We start from the raw sequence: 17,875 nt of genomic DNA, 5'->3' as shown, positions 1-17,875 counted from the left end.
GGCAACCGGTTAAATGAAGGGCAGCACCATGGATTTTTAGTAGTTAGCATTTCTGTCTTGTAGCACTAGAATTCAAGTCCTGGTCGGGACATTATCTGCATTAATTAGACATGTATGAATGGGGTTCCTCCAGGCACTCCAGTTTCCTCCTACACTCCAAAAACATGCTGGTAAGTGTAGCACTGACCCTGCAGGACCTGCTGAATAGTGTCTTGAAGGACTCCCCTGATCACCAGCACACGGTTACCTGGATAAAGTCTCTGGATTCCTCCTTGCTCCTGATGGCTTGTCACTCAAATGAACAGTCTAGGGGTGTTGGTTTTTTGGTTGTTTATTTGTGCTTGGGATAGGGGAAGGGAATCGTGGGATACTCCAACTGAACTATTCACATTGGTTTAGGACTTCTATCTTCAGGTCTTTCTTAGCAATTATGAACAGCCAGGCTACTAATCCACACAGCCACACATGTAGATGGGGTTAAGTCTCTTGCTCTCATTGAGTCTCTGACAAGACTTGCTGAACGATAACTTATCTTCAGGACACTCTCACTGGTATCTTCTTTCCACTGACATCCGTCCACTGACTATCCTAGGAGCAGGGATGGCCCTCCTCAGGTCAGGCACCTTGACATGAGTTTCTGTACTCACTGTACTGCAGAGACAGATCCTCCAGTGTCTCCCCTCTCAGTTAGCTCCTCTGGACCTCTGAATTCAGTTCCTCGCTGCTACTCTTCAGGCCCTCAGGACGACCCCCTCTGGCCACATGGCACCTCTTCCGAGGAGGAGGCAGCCGCCCCCTCCCTCTGGGACTCCGCTATCCAGACGAAAGACCCGGAGCACATGTGCTCCTGGCTTTTATACAGTATCCCAACATGCACTGAGGCACTTTTCCCTCTGCCAATCATCAGGACTGTATCAAATCCCATTCACCCATTCATCAGGTTTTCTCCCACTGTCCAACATGCCTCCCTATTGGACCAGTGTGAAACACTCTCTAGAAAGAATGAATTGCATCCTGAGCACAATGAGCAGACCTCACTAACAGATCCTGCTCTTTGGTAGGCAGAGAACAATATAGATTTACCTGCAACTCTTCTGGTAAGCAGACAAAGCTCAAACTATACTCTCTCACTAGCACCTACCTAGGAGGGTGCTACATAAGTTAATTGGCTCCTATCTAAATTGGCTCTAGTATGATACTGCTGAGGGTAGATTTGCTGCCTCACCAACAGTGTTAATTTCATCGACGAAATGAACACTATTTTAGTGGACTAAAATACAACTAAAGCAAAAACAATCCAGATGACTACAATACGACTAGAACTAAAACAAAATCGAAATCAGTGCACTTTAGTTGACTAAAATCGAATGGCCTTAGTTAAATTGTGACGCATTTTTTACCACTTTCCAACCGCCCCATAGCAGATTTATTGCTACAGGTCGGCCGCACTGCGCAGAATCACGTGTAAATATACGTGATTCTGCACTTCCGGGTTTTTTGGGCGTGAGTGGGCGCCCCCAGCAGCTCGCTGACGCTGTGATTTTACACAGCGGGAACTGATCAGTGGGTCCCGCAGTCCCAAGGTCCACCGGCACCCGCTGATCATTCAGTACACTGACAGAGTGCCAGTCTGCCTATGTAAACAAGGCTGTTCTGTCAGTACAGAAGACATGGATCCTGTGTTTCTGTATAGCAGAAACACCGATCCATGCCTTACACTAATAAAAGCACCTCCCCCACTACACTGAAATATTAGCTAGGCACACATTTAAACCCCTTAATCGTCCCTGATGTTAGCCCCTTCCCAGCCAGTGTCATTAGTACAGTGACAGTGCATATTGTTAGCACTGATCACTGTATTAGTGGTTCCCAAAAAAGTGTCAGGTGTCCGATTTTTCTGCCACAGTATCGCAGTCTTGATATAAGTCAGTGATCGTGGCCATTATAGTAAAAAATAAACATATCCCATAGTTTGTAGATTCTATAACTTCTGTGCAAACCAAGCAAACAATATATGCTTATTAGAATTTATTTACCAAAAATAAGTTGTAGAATAGATATTGGCCTAAATTGATGAAGTTTGTTTTTTTAAATTTTTTTATTGGATATGTTTTAGAGCAGAGTAAAAGTTGTTCTTTGTTTATAGCGCAAAAAATAAAAATCGCAGAGGTGATCAAACACCACCAGAAGAAAGCTATTTGTGAGAAAAAAAAGGACATCAATTTTATTTGGGTACAGCACTGCACAACCGCGCAGTTGTCAGTTAAAGTAACGCAGTACTGAATCGCACAAACTGGCCTGGTCGTGAAGGGGGGTAAATCTGCTGGAGGTGAAGTGGTTAAGCATTTCCATAGAATTTTCAAACTCATACTGTATACTCCTGGAGGAAAAAAAAATATACAATAAGTTATTTCTGGCATTAAAGTATAACTAAAGGCAAGACTTTTGGATAGAGGGGAGAGGAATTAGCAACCCTGTCAGGTTTTATTGCTGTCTGTGTCCCCGTGAGGGGATTCACCCTCCCCATTTGTCCTGTTCACCATTATCTCCAAAAGTGAAAGTAAACAAACAAAAAAAAAAAAAGTCCCACATTTTGGGTTGTCCCCAGAAAAGTACTAGAGGGGAAATCTTCCAATTGGGACACAAGTTCTGGTGACCTGGGGGGTCCCCAAAGGATTCACCTAATTTGCAGGCATTTCTTCTCACTTCCTGTTTGGCGATGGGACAGGAAGTGAAGGGAAATCTCCAAAATTGGGACACAGATGGGGGGAAAAAAGCAAAAAAAAAAAAAAAAAAAAGAAACAGACAAGGGTTATAACTAGTGATCGACAGATATCAGTTTTTCGTTGCAGATACCAATACCGATATTTTGGCCATCGCATATATCGGTATCGGCCGATATTTTGTACATTGAAAGTTTTGCAAAATAAACACAAATTTCAACACAAATCTGTTACTGAATATGTTAAATCTTTATTTATTAACATTTTTAACATTAAGGGCTCGCTCTTCACACCTTAACTGCATGAAAACTGATAGGAAAACTGCACTTGCAGGGACATCAGTTTCACATCATCTGATTGTGGATGATGCATAAACTGCTGCAGTAGTGCACTCACTCACTGCAATAATTTTAAATAACTACTGCAGGGCAGTCAGTGCAAAACTGCTAGAAAAAAAGCTAGACAAACAGCTAGACAGTGGATTGGACTGGAGTCAGTGGACTACTGCTGCAGTAGTGTACTCACTGCAATGATACTGCAGTCAGTGCAAAACTGCTATAAAAAAGATAGACAAAAGCTAGACAGTGGGTTGGACTGGAGTCAGTGGACTACTGCTGAAGTAGTGCACTCACTGCAATGATACTGCAGTCAGTGCAAAACTGCTAGAGAGAAAGCTAGACAAAAGCTAGACAGTGGATTGGACTGGAGTCAGTGGACTACTGCTGCAGTAGTGCACTCACTGCAATGATACTGCAGTCAATGCAAAACTGCTATAAAAAAGATAGACAAAAGCTAGACAGTGGGTTGGACTGGAGTCAGTGGACTACTGCTGAAGTAGTGCACTCACTGCAATGATAGTAGTGCACTCACTGTAAACTGCTAGAGAGAAAGCTAGACAAAAGCTAGACAGTGGATTGGAGTGGACACTGGATACTACAACTAGACTTTTCAATACTCGCAGTTAAAGTAGAACAATGTTATACTGCAGAAAGCAGAACATTTCAGCATGTTCATCATGTTCACCTGTTAAATGGCTTTTTTCATATAATGCTGCCACTTCATTAACATGCTCACTCGGTACAGGAGGAGAGGAGGACAGAGGAGCAGAGAGAGACAGGTATCTTCTAGCATGGGAAGCAAGTATTTTGTAGCATGCCTCATTTTCTTTCCACCACTGAAGAGGATCACCACTTCTTCTGTCAATTACTGGTTCCTTCAAATAGAGATGAAGTTCATCATCCAGGCTCATTATTTTATTGCAGATCCAAATAAAACACTGAAAATGTCATGATCACTTCGACCACGATGAAGAAGATTATCTTCTGTTCGTTGTCTTTTTGGACATTTTTCTGTTTTTGCAGCATGCTGCTCTTTCAGATTATAAAAATGCTGTTTTGTTTTCGGCAGGAACCTCCTGCACCTCCCGTTGAATATCTTCTGTCAGCCATTGTTTTGCTTTGGCCAATACATCATCAGAAGGGAAAGCATGGTTCTTGTATCAAGGATTCAAAAGACTTGCCAGCACAACATTTTTAATCTCTTCATGCTTCTTAAAACATATAGCAATCAAAGCTCTTTGGCTTGACAGACCTTCATTTGAAAGTTGGAGGGTGTTGTGTGCCATGAAACGGAGGTCTGACATATCAGCAAGCCTCATTCCTTTCCGCATGTTTGCTCTGCTGTCTCGAAGGAGCACAAGCATCACTTGGTCTTTGGTGATTCCCCATTCTTCAAGCATGCCTAGAAACATTTCTCTACTGTACTCCCCAGTGCGGGATCCTTGCATCACTTTTGTAGTCAACACCAATTGCCTTTTTGTCTATCTGCTGTCAATGAAGTGGCATGTAAGAATCACTAGTGACTGTTTGTCCTGACCAGCAGTCAGTCGTGAATGAGAGTGAGTTGCTAGCATTCTCTGGTTGCAGCATAGCCTTTACTTTCTCGACGACCTTTTGGTGAATCTTTCCCAGCATTTCGGTTCGATAATACTTCTCACTCTTCAGTGTGTACCTTGGCTCAAAGATGGACATCAACTGCTTAAATCCTGAGTCACACAACATTGTAAATGGCTGGTTATTAGTGACCATCATTTCTGTGATTACTCTGTCCAGCAGTTGAGATCTTCCATCTGAATCTAGACAGTGACATCTGTTATTTTACAGAAACATATCTGTTGTTGTTGCCTGGGATAGTGGAGGAGGTATTTCAAAATCACATTGATATTAATTTTGTTTTTTTCTGTGCTGCATGATATAATTCAATATAATGAACTCTTAGATAGGCCCAAAGATTTGACGTATTTTTGTTTTTTGTAGTTACTGATCCCATGCTTATATTGGTTGTGCATGTGTTGCACACTGCTGCTTTTCCTGGAGATGGTTGAGATGAGAAATAGTCCCAGAACACACTTTTACTTTTTCTGTCTTCATCCATCTCCATTGAAATTTGAAAGACACAATAAGGTTAAAAAAAATGGCTGGCTGGCTGCTGGCACCCTGCTCTGCTGTGGGTGGCTTGCTGGCACCCTGTTGTGGATCGGTGACTGACGCCTGGCAGTGTGGGTGGCTGGCACCCTGTTGTGGGTCAGTGGCTGACGCCTGGCAGTGTGGATGGCTTGCTGGCACCCGGTTGTGGGCCGTGGCTGACACCTGGCAGTGTGGGTGGCTTGCTGGCACCCTGTTGTGGGGTGGCTGGCTGCTGTCACCCTGTTGTGGGTCGGTGGCTGACGCTTGGCAGTGTGGGTGGCTTGCTGGCACCCTGTTGTGGGTCGGTGGCTGACGCCTGGCAGTGTGGGTGGCTTGCTGGCACCCTGTTGTGGGTGGCTGGCTTGGTGTCACCCTGTTGTGGGTGGCTGGCTTGCTGGAATACTGTGGTGGGAGGCTGGCTTGGTGTCACCCTGTTGTGGGAGGCTGGCTTGCTTGAACACTGTGGTGGGTGGCTGGCTTGGTGTCTCCCTGTTGTGGGTGGCTGGCTTGCTGGAACACTGTGGTGGGTGGCTGGCTTGCTGGAACACTGTGGTGGGTGGCTGGCTTGCTTGAACACTGGTGGGTGGATGGCTTGCTGGAACACTGGTGGGTGGCTGGCTTTGTGTCACCCTGTTGTGGGTGGCTGGCTTGCTGGAACACTGTGGTGGGTGGCTGGCTTGGTGTCACTCACCCTGGCCTGTTGTGGGTGGCTGGCTTGCTGGAACACTGTGGTGGGTGGCTGGCTTGGTGTCACCCTGTTGTGGGTGGCTGGCTTGCTGGAACCCTGTTGTGGGGTGGGTGGCTGGCTGCTGGCATCCTGTTGTGGGGTGGGTGGCTGGAATCTGGATGCTGGCCTATGTGTCACCCTGTTGTGGGTGATCTCATTTGCTGCTCAGTGATTGCAGTATTCTAGTCTGCATCTCCCCAAGGTAATACTTAAAATCTGGTCTGTTAGTGGGCCCCGAGGACAGGAGTGGAGGACCACTGTGCTATATAACATTACCAATAAAAAAAAATGTAAAAATCAAAATGTTATTAGTTATGTCATTTTTATTTATTTCTTTTACTAGTAATGGTGGCGATCAGCGATTTTTAGCGGGACTGCGACATTGTGGTGGACAGTTCACTTACCTGGCATTTTTGACACTTTTGGGGGGGGTCAGTGACATTACTACTGTAGCACTGCCCCCTAGAGGACTGCTGGATATTACACTTTAGGGATTACCCTGGGTTACCTGTAGCAACTGTTTGCAGAAACGTAACACTTTAAGTTCTTGGCTCAGTCAAAGATCAGTCTAGGGGTTGTTGTTTTTGTGGTTTTATTTAAATTGTATGGGAGAAGGGATGAGTGGGATACTCCAAGTATACTCAGTAGCACTTTTTGGCTTGAGGTAGAGGGGTCCTCCCTCGAAATGTGTCAGCCTAGCCATATAGTTGCTGACACCAGCACGTCATTCAGTACAGGGGTTCCCTTGTCACTTTGGAGACGACCGATTTGGCAAGTATGGAACGGTACTCATTGGAAATCATGGAGTATGACTTGTCATGCGACTTTGAAGTCCCAAATCGCAGGACAAGTCGCACAAGTCTGAAAGGGGCTTTAAAGAAATAATTATCTATGAAAATTCTTTGTAAAAACCCAAATGAAAATCTGTTGCAGACATACAGTTAATTTTATGTTTGTCTAAACTGTGTGTGAAGCTATAAAACAATACAGCATTATTGTCCACTCACGGATTGCCAGCCCTTTAGTCTCGAAGTCTTCTCTATATCTGCTTGGAATAACTCATTGTAACTAAATCCTTTAATCTCTGGGTCTGTTTCAGTCTGTGACTTGAGGAACATCAAAACGACTGATTCTTCGGGTCTCAGCACTTCCCTGTATGATCTGAGCAGCCTTATTCAGGTACTGGAAAAGTAGACAAATTATAGACTGTAATAACTGGAGATGTAATAACTAGAAGTTTCTATGGAATACAATACTGGATTGAAAGATGTGCAGAGCAGGCTTGCCAACACTAATCACACAGGTTTTGTATGTTAGGGGTATAGGTCAAAGCAGTAACCCAAAACCAAAAATGTAATATATTGCAGCTGACCAATCAGATGTGGTGGCTGCATTAGGGCTCTTTCACACAGGCGGGCCGTTCAGATCTGCCTGTCCGTTTTTTGGCGGATCTGAATGGTCCTCCCATGCATCCCTATGGGGCATCGGATGTTAGCGACTACATGTCCGAGTCAAATCTGGATGGATGGAAACCCTATTTTCCATCCGTCCAGCGGATCGGATCGGATGAGAATGGACCAACGGTCCGTTCCCATCCGATTTCCCCCATAGAGATGCATGGGGAACTGACGGCTGTGTCTCTGCACACAACGCGGAGAACAGCGGTCAACCTCCTGCTCAGCGGGGGATCGGCGGATCGATGAGTTCATCGGTCCGTTCAGTTCATCAGTTCAGTCACGTCAAAATGAATCAGTTTTTCATCCGTTTTTTTTTTCTTTTTACATCCACTACCAATGCAAAAACGGATGAAAAATGGACCGTTTGTCCGTTTACATCCGCTTTTCGTCCAATCTGTTTTTTTGACGGATGAAAAATAGGGCATTCATCCGTTCTAAAAAACGGACATTGACGGAAGCGGATGAAAACGGATGTTAATGAATGATCATCCGTTGTCATCAGTTTTTACATGATGAGATGCATTGATGTTCGTTTTTTATCCATCCTTTGACGGACCGTATGTGTGAAAGGACCCTTAGAGTCAGGGCTGCTGTTAGAAATCACGGGACCCCATACAGCCTACCTGACAGGGCCCCTCCCCAAAAAAAATATGTCAAGACAATATTTCCACTAAAAATACACTAAAATCATTATTAGCAGACACAAACATAACAAAGAACCTGTGTGAATTAGCCATTTTTAATAATTTTTTACATTTAAAAAAAAAAAAACTGAATTTCATTTTTTTTTTAAATGTTAGTGTTTCCAATTTTTTTATTTTACAATTTTTTAAAAATATTAAATTACAATGTTTAATTTTTTTACAATTTTTTTTTTTTTTTTACAGGACAGGGAAGCCTAAAGCACAGTGAAAGGGGGCACACGGGGAGGGGGGGGGGGAATCAGAGGCAGGCAGAATAGGGAGAGGGAGGACTGGTGTCAGAGAAGCAATTGTAAGAAGGATGCCCTGTGTCCGTCCCTGCAGCAGCTGAAAGCTGGTAGGAGGGGGGAGAAACGGACTTTCAGCTGCTGCCTGTAGAGAGCCGCACAGGGCTTCCTTCTGTAATTGCCCCTCCGCCCGACCACATCAATTCACCGTGCTGTCGGAGCTCCCCTGTGTGCCCGGTCCCCCTACAGGAGGACTGGTGTTCCCTCCATCAGCGGCCCTGATTAGAGTGTCCCCACTGGAGGAAGGAGCATAGGGGGCACCTTTGGACAGCTGCATGGTCAGTCTGGGGGGGGGGGGTCGGGGAGTGTTAGATGTAGTAGCAGGTTTAAATAGACTAACAAATTGCAGCCAAACTCAAGCAAATACTTTATAAGCAGTTACAGAAGTTTTTCCTTGTGGGATAAAAGTTTTGCCTAAATAAATAAAAGCTGATCATTGTAAGCACCCCTGCCAGTAGTAAATGGTTTGTCTCATCACGCTTTGGATGAAGGAGCACAGGGGGGTGCCTTTAGGCTCCGTTCACATATAGGCGTTTCAGATCGCGGGCAGAATCGCCGCGATTCTGCCCGTGATTCGGAACCATTGCAAGTCGCAGGATGCTCGAGGGATTCCCGTGACTTGCAATGGCACCAAAACACGGCGCAATTTTGCTGCGATTGTCGTCCGACGAATCGCGGTAAAACCGCGCAAACAGAATCGTGGGACACCTGACGCCCAAAAAAAGAACGGGACAGCAAATTTACACTGTTATACAAGCTGTACACTCACTACTTTACATTGTAGCAACGTGTCATTTCTTCAGTGTTGTCACATGAAAAGATAGAATAAAATATTTTACAAAAATGTGAGGTGTGTACTTACTTTTGTGAGATACTGTATGTATATAATACATACTCTGGTTTAAATAGTTGCTGTGTATGTGTTGCCGTTGTCACCCATTAATAGAGGTTATGTTATTTTTCAGAGATACGATTCTGTTTCCAGCATCCGCAGCAGCAATTCCTCCAGGAAAGATTCACAAGGGAGTAATCGCAGTCTCGGTAAGACCAGAAATCTGCTGGATTTCCACAATTTGGCCTGTCGCTAAAGAAATAAATATACTAGGATGCCTCCCTGAAACTGATGTGCACCGCCTAGAAATGTATCATCCCGTAACGCAGTGGTTGTCACTTATGAGCTAAAGGAGGCCTCAAATGTGGCCCCTGTGATCACCTAAGGGCCGCACATAATGTTCAATATATGTAATGCTGGAGAGGACTGTCAGACACTGCAGACCTAATAGAGCAGGCATAACTAAATGGTGGACCGTGGTCCGGATCCGGACAGAGTCACTGTCCCATCTGGACTCAGGGGGCAGAAAGGACTACTTTGGGGGGGGGGGGGGCAGAAAGAACTATTGTGGGGGGGTGATGTAAAGGGGTAGGGGACACTACTGTGTGTGGAGGGGATGTAAAGGGGGGGGGGCAGAAAACTATTGTGGGAGGGGGGGTGATGTGAAGGGACAGAGAGCCCTACTTTGGGGGGGGGCATGATTTAAAGGGGCAGAGAGCACAGCTGTAGGGGGCAGGGGCACTGCTGTTGAGGGGAGTAATGTAAAGGAGAGAGTGATGTGAAGGGGCAGAGAACACTACTGAGGAGGGCAGAGGACACAACTTTGGGGGGTGATGTGAGAGGGGAAGAGGACACTGCTGGCAGGGGGGGAGGGTGATGTAAAAGGGGCAGAGGATACTGCTGTGGGGGGGGGGGGTGATGTAAGAGGGGCAGAGGACACTGCTGTGGGGAGGTGATGTGAGAGGGGCAGAGGGCACTGCTGTGGTGAGGGAAGTGATGTGAGAGGGGCAGAGGACACGGCTGTGGGGGGGGGGGTTATGTGAGGGCTGGGTTACTGTTGGCTGGGGATATGCTTCAGATGACAATATGAAACTGGGAACATGTTACATGAGGCTAGTAGAGGTCAATGCTATTACCCTAATTAATGTTCCCACTACAGACTGTGCCGAGGTCCGAGGACTGCACATCCCATACCAAAGGGCCGCATTCGGCCCTCGGGCTGCAGGCTGGTCACGAGGGCCATAGGAGATCCAACCAACACAATATATGGTTTAAAAAATTCCAGTTATTGTGAAACCTTAGTGACAAAGTCATTTTTCTTTTTTAACCACTTGCCTATGGGGCACTTTTACGCCCTTCCTACCCAGGCCAATTTTCAGCTTTCAGCGCTGTTACACTTTGAATGACAATTGCACGGTCATGCTACACTGTACTGTATACTATGAAATGTTTATCATTTTTTTGAGCCTAATAAAGCTTTCTTTTGGTGGTATGTCTATGGACGAGGACGCCCCCTCAAAACTATAGTACTCAGTGCAGCCTCATCAGTGAAAGAGAAAATTTCCTGTTTGTAAAATTTTATAACAAATTATGAAAGTTTTTTTTTTTTTTTTTCAAAATTTGCAGTCTTTTTTCACTTAGCAAAAAACTAAAAAACCCAGTAGTGATCAAATACCACCAATAGAAAGCTCAATTTGTCTGAAAAAAATGATTAAAAATGTCATATGGGTACAGTGTAGCAACCGCGCAATTGTCACTCAAAGTGCAAGCTGGTTGGCAGTTATCCTGGGAGCTGCGATGCACACCGGGCGCCCTCCCCTTCTTCCTTGCCTTGGCTTGAGGAATCGGGGGGGGGGGGGTATGTTACCCGACGTGCATCAGCGCCACACCCCGCACTGTGCGCCTGACATCACAGCAGGCGCCGATGGACTCCCCATTTTGGCTGGTTCACTAGGGAGGCACCCGGACGTCAGTAGCGGTTTTCCGCTCTGGCGGGGATGCAATTCCTTACTTACTATGCCTAGCCTGACGATGGGAGGAGCCCATGGTCATGCTGGGCTATTTTAGGAGCCCCCCTTGGTTTTAGGTGTTTCTCATTGCACATTTGGGCACACCGCACATTGCACTCTGGTGCATGGTTTCATGTGGGAACATAAGGTATATTCGGATGTACTTTTCTGCACCATTATTGGTTTCAATATGGAAACCTCCTTTCCCCTGGGGGTGTGTTTCTGCACCCGGCTCTCCATGGGTTTCCATCACCTCAGCTCCTGGGACAGACGTTCCTAGCAGCCCTGTGTTTGTAGTACCACATGTTTTTACCTGTAACTGCTATATATGGTCTGCATCCGCTCCTGAGGAAGTGGAACTCATCCACGAAACGCATCGAGCTTATTGGATGCAGCCATGCTTTTAATATAGTCTATTATTTATACTTTTTTTTTTCTACTGGCTGTTATGCTATACTTGACCATACATTATTATCCGCTTACATTACCGGTTACAATAATGTACTCAGTATGATCTAGGTGTAAATACATGAATTGCTTTTAGGTTATCTTTGTGTGTGTGTGTGTATATATATATATATATATATGAAAAAAACAACATCTTCGTATGTACAAATTGCAATATGTCATGCCTTATGTCCATATCAACAATTATGTCTATATAATTTTCCAAGCTGTGGGTGATATGTCTCATTTAAAGTCCCAACACCCCCCCCCCCCCCTTTCCTATTCTCAATCTATATGAACAGATTTTTTTTGCTGCAGATACAATAACACTGTCTGGAGATGAACGGGAATTTGGAAGGCTGAATTTCAGACTGCGATACGTCACTGACGTGGAACAAATCTGGATCACCGTATTACAAGTAAGAATGTAGTGCTGGAATTTTGCTGTGAGAGGTTTGCAGGAAAAAATCAAATAATTTTTATTTTTGAAACTGTGACATATGAAATCACCTGCAATCTTTGTATTTGTATTAAATACCCATTATCTCCTGCACACCAGCTAAAATTTAAAGCTGAAGTTTAGGCATGACAATTTTTAGGGTCCATGTACACGGGACGCTGGAAATGGACGTTTAGGAGCATTTGGGCGTTTTTTTCCGAAGCCCCTGAACGCAGCTCCATGTTATCTTATCTGTCCATGTACACCAGGTCGTTAAAGCCCCGTACACACGTACGGATCGTCGTCATACAAACGTCGGCGGACAAAAGATCTGCTGATTGTACGCTTGTTAGTATGGTGCCTCCGACAGCTGTCTGCGCACATTCTGCGGACAAGAGTCTTTCTTGCAAACATGAAAATTTTTGTATGCCGACACCAGAACGGACGATTGTTCGCCAGTCAGTACAGAATTCTGCCGACAGACCGCAGATTTGCAAGACTGGGCATGCTCAGAAAAGAAAAAACACAGGGAAAGTTAACCATTACATGACATCACTTCTGCAGTCAGCTGAAGTCGGCGGACAACATTCTTGTGCTGTCTTTGCACTTTTCAACAGACATCGACATCCCGGGGAGAAAAGACGAACGTTTGTATGACGACGATCGGTACGTGTGTACGGGGCTTTACAGTCATTTGCAGGCAGTTGCGTTCAGGGACTTTTTTTAGAACGCAATTATTTGCGTTCGAACCTGTGTTTCCCGGCGTTTCAAACGCACAAACGCGTCCGAACGCGTCTGAACACGATGACCCGCGTTTAGCGTTCGCGTTTTTCCATTTTAAAGGGGAATAATTTTTTTGACCTCTAGGAACGCTTCTAAACGCAAACGCCCACAAACGCCGCTAAACGCCCGCTAAACGCAGGTACAAACGCGACCGAACGGATGTTTCAAACGTCCTAAAAATTCCAGCATTCAAAGGGACTTTTAACAAAGTCCCGTGTACATGGAGCCTTACAGTCACATTGATCCATCCAGGGCAGCTGGAAATCACTGTAGTAACACCGCTACTGCAGTGATTTCCACTTACTTCCGAGTCTCATATTGAGCGGCCTGCTGCAGGGGGTCGAGTGGCAAGGGGGGGTGTATGGGAGGGCGCATGGGTGCCATACAGGGAAAACATTTCATTTTTTCAGGAAATGAAATGTGTTCTCTGATTGGACGAGGTGGGGAGGCAAGGTGATGACGTCCAATCAGACACGGGACCTGTAAGCTGGCAGCAATTGCTGTAGTAGCAGTCCTTACTACAGTGATTTGCAGTTTCCACAGGGATCCCATGGCACATACCAAGATGGACCAATGTAACTACTGTGTGTAAAAGCGGCCATACCCAAGCTTCAGCTTTAGGACACAAGTTAAAATTTGCACCCAAGGTTTTAGGCACTGGGGATAGATGGGTTACACAGCCCAAAGAGTTCAGGCATGTGTCAGGAGGTGGAGGATCAGCAAGCTCACAACCTGTGGCCACAGTAATGAAATGATTACAGATGACATAGAATCATTATATATATATATACACACACACACCATATAGTATATAGTGTGTGTATATACTGTATATATCTATCTATATCTCATAGGTGTGAGCACAGGATGTGCTGGGTGTGGCACTCCCTAATCATTCTGTGGAGTACCGATTCCCCTTGCTTCCTGGCACCCCGTCTCCCCCCTGCAGTGCTGTCAGCTTCCCTCCTCTCCACTTGGCTGCTGTAGGGGTTGTTTTAGGATTGAGAGCGGGGGTAGGGGTAAATATTTAATTTACCAGCCCCTTTTCTTTTCTAAAAGATTACAGCAAGTGTTCTGTACCGATCCCTCCTGTGTTCATTTTTAAATGAAGCATAGTAAACGATGCTGCTTAGCACAGAGCACTTCCCATTCCTTCACTGTCCAGTGCAGCTGAGGCTGCAGAGAAAGCATGATGGGGAAGCTCTGTCCTCAGTCCCTTTCTCTGTCTCAAAAGTGATTTAGGCCCTTGATAGTTCACCAAAGCCACCCAACGGGGCTCCTAAAAAAAATTGTAAACCTTATAGAAAAAAATTATGTAAAAAATATAACCCCCCCCCCCCTCCCCTACTGACACCATCCACTGCCCTACTGGCAGTGGGCAAACACAAGGCCCGTGGGTAAATATATTTATTTATTTATTTGTGTGCCCTTCCCCATCATGTTTTGTCTGTTCTATGCCCCTGGCTTAACGCAGTCCTAGGTATGGCATCATATTTTAACCGCTTGCCGACCAGCCGCCGTACTTATACTGCGGCAGGTCGGCTCTATCCCACGAAATGACGTACATCGTTTTGCGGGACCGCTAGTGGGACCCAATCAGCGGGTCAGGCGGCTGCAATGTCTGCCAGGCACCCACAATTGCTCCCCGTGGAGACAGAACGGCTGTTCTGTCAGTAAAGGACACAGGGATCATGTGCTCCTCCTATTTAGGTAAACAGGTCTCTGTGTTCATTCAGCAAACCCATCCCCCACACAGTTAGAAAGCACCTCTAGAGACACATTTAACCCTTTGATCACCCCCTGGTGTTAACCTTCTCTGCCAGTGTCATTATTACAGTGACAGTGCATATTTTTTAGCACTGATTACTGTAGTAATGTCACTGGTCCCCCCAGTGTCAGTTAGGTGTCCGATCTGTCTGCCGCAATGTCGCAGTCCCGGTAAAAATTGATGATCGCTGCCATTACTAGTAAAAAAATAAAAGTAAATAATGACAGAAATTACAAAAATAACTTTTGCGCAAACCAATCAATATACACTTATTGGGATTTTTTATTACCAAAAATACAGTATGTAGCAGAATCCATATTGGCCTAAAATGATGAAAACATCTGATTTTTAATTTTTTTTTTTGGGAATGTTTTACAGTATAGCAGAAAATAAAAATATTGTGTTTTTCCAGAATTGTCGCTCTGTTTTTGTTTATAGCTCAGAAAAAAAAAAAAAAAATTGCACAGGTGATAAAATACCACCAAAAGAAAGCTCTATTTGTGAGATAAAAAGAATATCAATTTTATTTGGGTACAGCGTCGCACGGCCGCGCAATTGTCAGTTAAAGTAACGCAGTGCCGTATCGCAAAAAATGGCCTGGTCTTTAAGAGGGTCAAACCTTCCGGTCCAGAATAAGAGAAGGATTTCCTGCACATTGATCACTGTCTCGTGTTGTGAAGATCTGAAGGAGATTCTGCTACCTGTTAGGGACGTATGGACAGGTAAGTACACCACTTCACCACAGTCGTAACTTTATGATCACTGACCGGTTAAGTGAAAAACATTTTCTCATTATATTGGCATCTGAAAGTGAGTGGGATAATAAGGCAGCAAGTAAACCGATTGTCTTTGAAGTTGATGTGTTGAAAGCAGAAAAAATCAGCATCACAGTTTGTTGTGTATGGGGCTGTGTAGCTGCAGATGGGTCAGGGTGCCCATGCTGACCCGTGTCCACCGCCAAAACACCTACAATGGGCACTTGAGCATCAGAACTGGAGCACAGAGCAATGGAAGACGGTGACCTGGTCTGATGGAGGAGGTTTTCTTTAACATCATGTGGATGGCCGGGTGTGTATGCGTCACTTACCTGGGGAAGAGATGGCACCAGGATGCAGTATGGGAAGAAGGCAATCCGGCGGAGGCAGTGTGATGCTTTGGGAAATGTTCTACTGGGAAGCCTTGGCTCCTATCGTTCATGTGGATGTTACTTGACACGTACCACCTACCTAAACATTGGTGCTGACCAAGTAAACACTTTAATGAAAACGGTATTCCCTGAGGGCAGTGGCCTCTTTCAGCAGGATAATGTGCCCTGCCACACAGCAAAAAGGGTTCAAGAATGGCTTGAGGAACACAACAAGGTTTTGACTTGACCTCCAAATTCCCCAGATCCCAATCCAATCGAGCATCTGTGGGATATGCTGGAAAAACCAGTACACTCCATGGAGGCCCCACCCCACAACTTAACAGGACTTAAAGGATCTGCTACTGACATCTTGGTGCCAGAGACCACAGCATACCTTCTGAGGTCTAGTGGAGTCCATGCCACGATGGGTCAGGACAGGGGCAGACTGGCAACTTTCCGCCCAGGGGGCAAGTACAAACCAGAGGCCCATGGTGGAGCGGCCCCACTCCCACTCTTCCTGTCCTCCTCCTGACCCCCATTCTAGGCTGAAGCTCCGCTCCAAGTATTCTCCACTCACCGGCTGAATCTGGGTTTCCGACCTGGCCAGCAGGGGGCTGTTGGGGGGAGCTGGGACAGCTTGGTTGGGGCTGGCCGGCGGAGGAGAGTCTCCAGTGGGGCATTAAATTGGCCTCTGCTCAGACACAATTTACTTTACATAATGCATGCTGGGGGAAGGTCTGTGCTCTGTCCTTGTCTTCATCCCGCACTCAGTAGGTCAGCAGTGGGGTCTTTTTACTTCTCTTCACCAGGAATCCTTTAGGCATGTCTGTGGCAGAAGTAGTGAAGCCTTTTTATGGGGCATTAGAGAGGCCCAGGGGGCAATTGCCCCCCTGCGCAGTCCTCCTCTGGGCCAGGACTGTTTTGGTGGTAAAAGAGGGACCTACTCAATATTAAGCGGTTGGTTTTTAAAGTCATTGCTGGTGATATGCTGGAGATGGTCATATGCAAGATGGAGCCCTAAAATGAACACAATGGACTGAGCTCTTAGAAAATGCCAAACTTACTCTACAACATCATAGCTTGCCTTAACATGATTGATGAATAATAGAATTGACAAGACAGGTCTGGGTTACCTTCACTGTGCAACAGACAGAAAAATCCTCGGTGTACTGGCGTCGGTTCACCTAAAACTTCTTGGATAGGTTTGTGATTACTGAAAGCTTTTTTGGCACAGAGGAAAATATGACAGTGTCACCGAATACACCGAATGACGCAGAATCAGCGAGCAAGCGCTTACTGCCTGGAATCATATGACTGATCTGGATGTTTGTTTGGTCCCCTAAGAACAAGAAGCAACTGGCTTGTCTCCAGAGTTCTCCCGTACACGGCGGCTGGCAGAGATATACACTACTACACCCATCTGGCAAGCCTGGTTCACTTGAAATAGGATAGTGTGCCTGCTTCACTTTAAGTGATTCTAAAGGAAAGAGTTAACAATAAAAACAAACATGTTATACTTACCTGCTCTGTTTAATGATTTTGCATAGTGCAACCCCAATCCTCTACTTTTTATGTCCCCCTGCAGGTGGTTCTGGCTCCTCCTTGCTGCTGAGTGCAACCAATAGCAGGCCTTTTGCTATGAGGGCACTCAAGCATGCTCACTCCCAAGCCACGCTGTGTGTGTCCATTCACAAACCGAGCACAGCTTGCCCCCACCCCCCGCTCTCTCCTCAATGTCACAGTGGGCGTGATTGTGTGAGCTGCTACTGTGTGAGCCGGGGAGAGCCACTGCTCTCATGTACATCGCTGGATCGCGATAGAGCTTAGGTAAGTACTGGGCTGCACCCAGAACGTTTTTTACCCTAATGCATAGAATTTATTCAAAAGAGAAGTCCCTAATGCCCACCACCCCCCCCCCCCCCCCAAAAAAAAAAAAAGTTAAAGGTCAGCAGCTACAAATACTGTAGCTGCTGACTTTTACTATTAGGTCACCCAGCGGTGTCCTCACCTGGGCTGATTCTTGAATCAGCTCTCCAGTCCTGCTGCCGCCATCTTGCTATGCTGCTTCACAGACGATTTCCTACTGCGCATGCACAAATCGAACTGCGCTC

The 17,875-nt window shown here is 45.7% G+C and overlaps 1 protein-coding gene across 2 annotated transcripts in view; it reads left to right on the top strand.

Annotated features, from left to right (window-relative positions):
* Positions 1–17,875, top strand: part of TC2N (tandem C2 domains, nuclear) — a 136,457-nt gene that overhangs the window by 80,957 nt on the left and 37,625 nt on the right. For both annotated transcript variants that reach the window (XM_082275442.1, XM_082275443.1), the window contains 3 exons: positions 7,015–7,094; positions 9,326–9,401; positions 11,967–12,067. In XM_082275442.1, coding sequence (XP_082131568.1) covers positions 7,015–7,094; positions 9,326–9,401; positions 11,967–12,067 — 257 coding nt within the window. The remainder of the gene's footprint in view (positions 1–7,014; positions 7,095–9,325; positions 9,402–11,966; positions 12,068–17,875) is intronic.

Source organism: Pelophylax lessonae, assembly GCF_965119305.1.
Source record: "Pelophylax lessonae genome assembly, chromosome: 13".
NCBI lineage: Eukaryota > Metazoa > Chordata > Amphibia > Anura > Ranidae > Pelophylax > Pelophylax lessonae.
The sequence above is the reverse complement of the archived record's forward strand: the minus strand, read 5'-3'. Positions and strand labels throughout refer to the sequence as shown.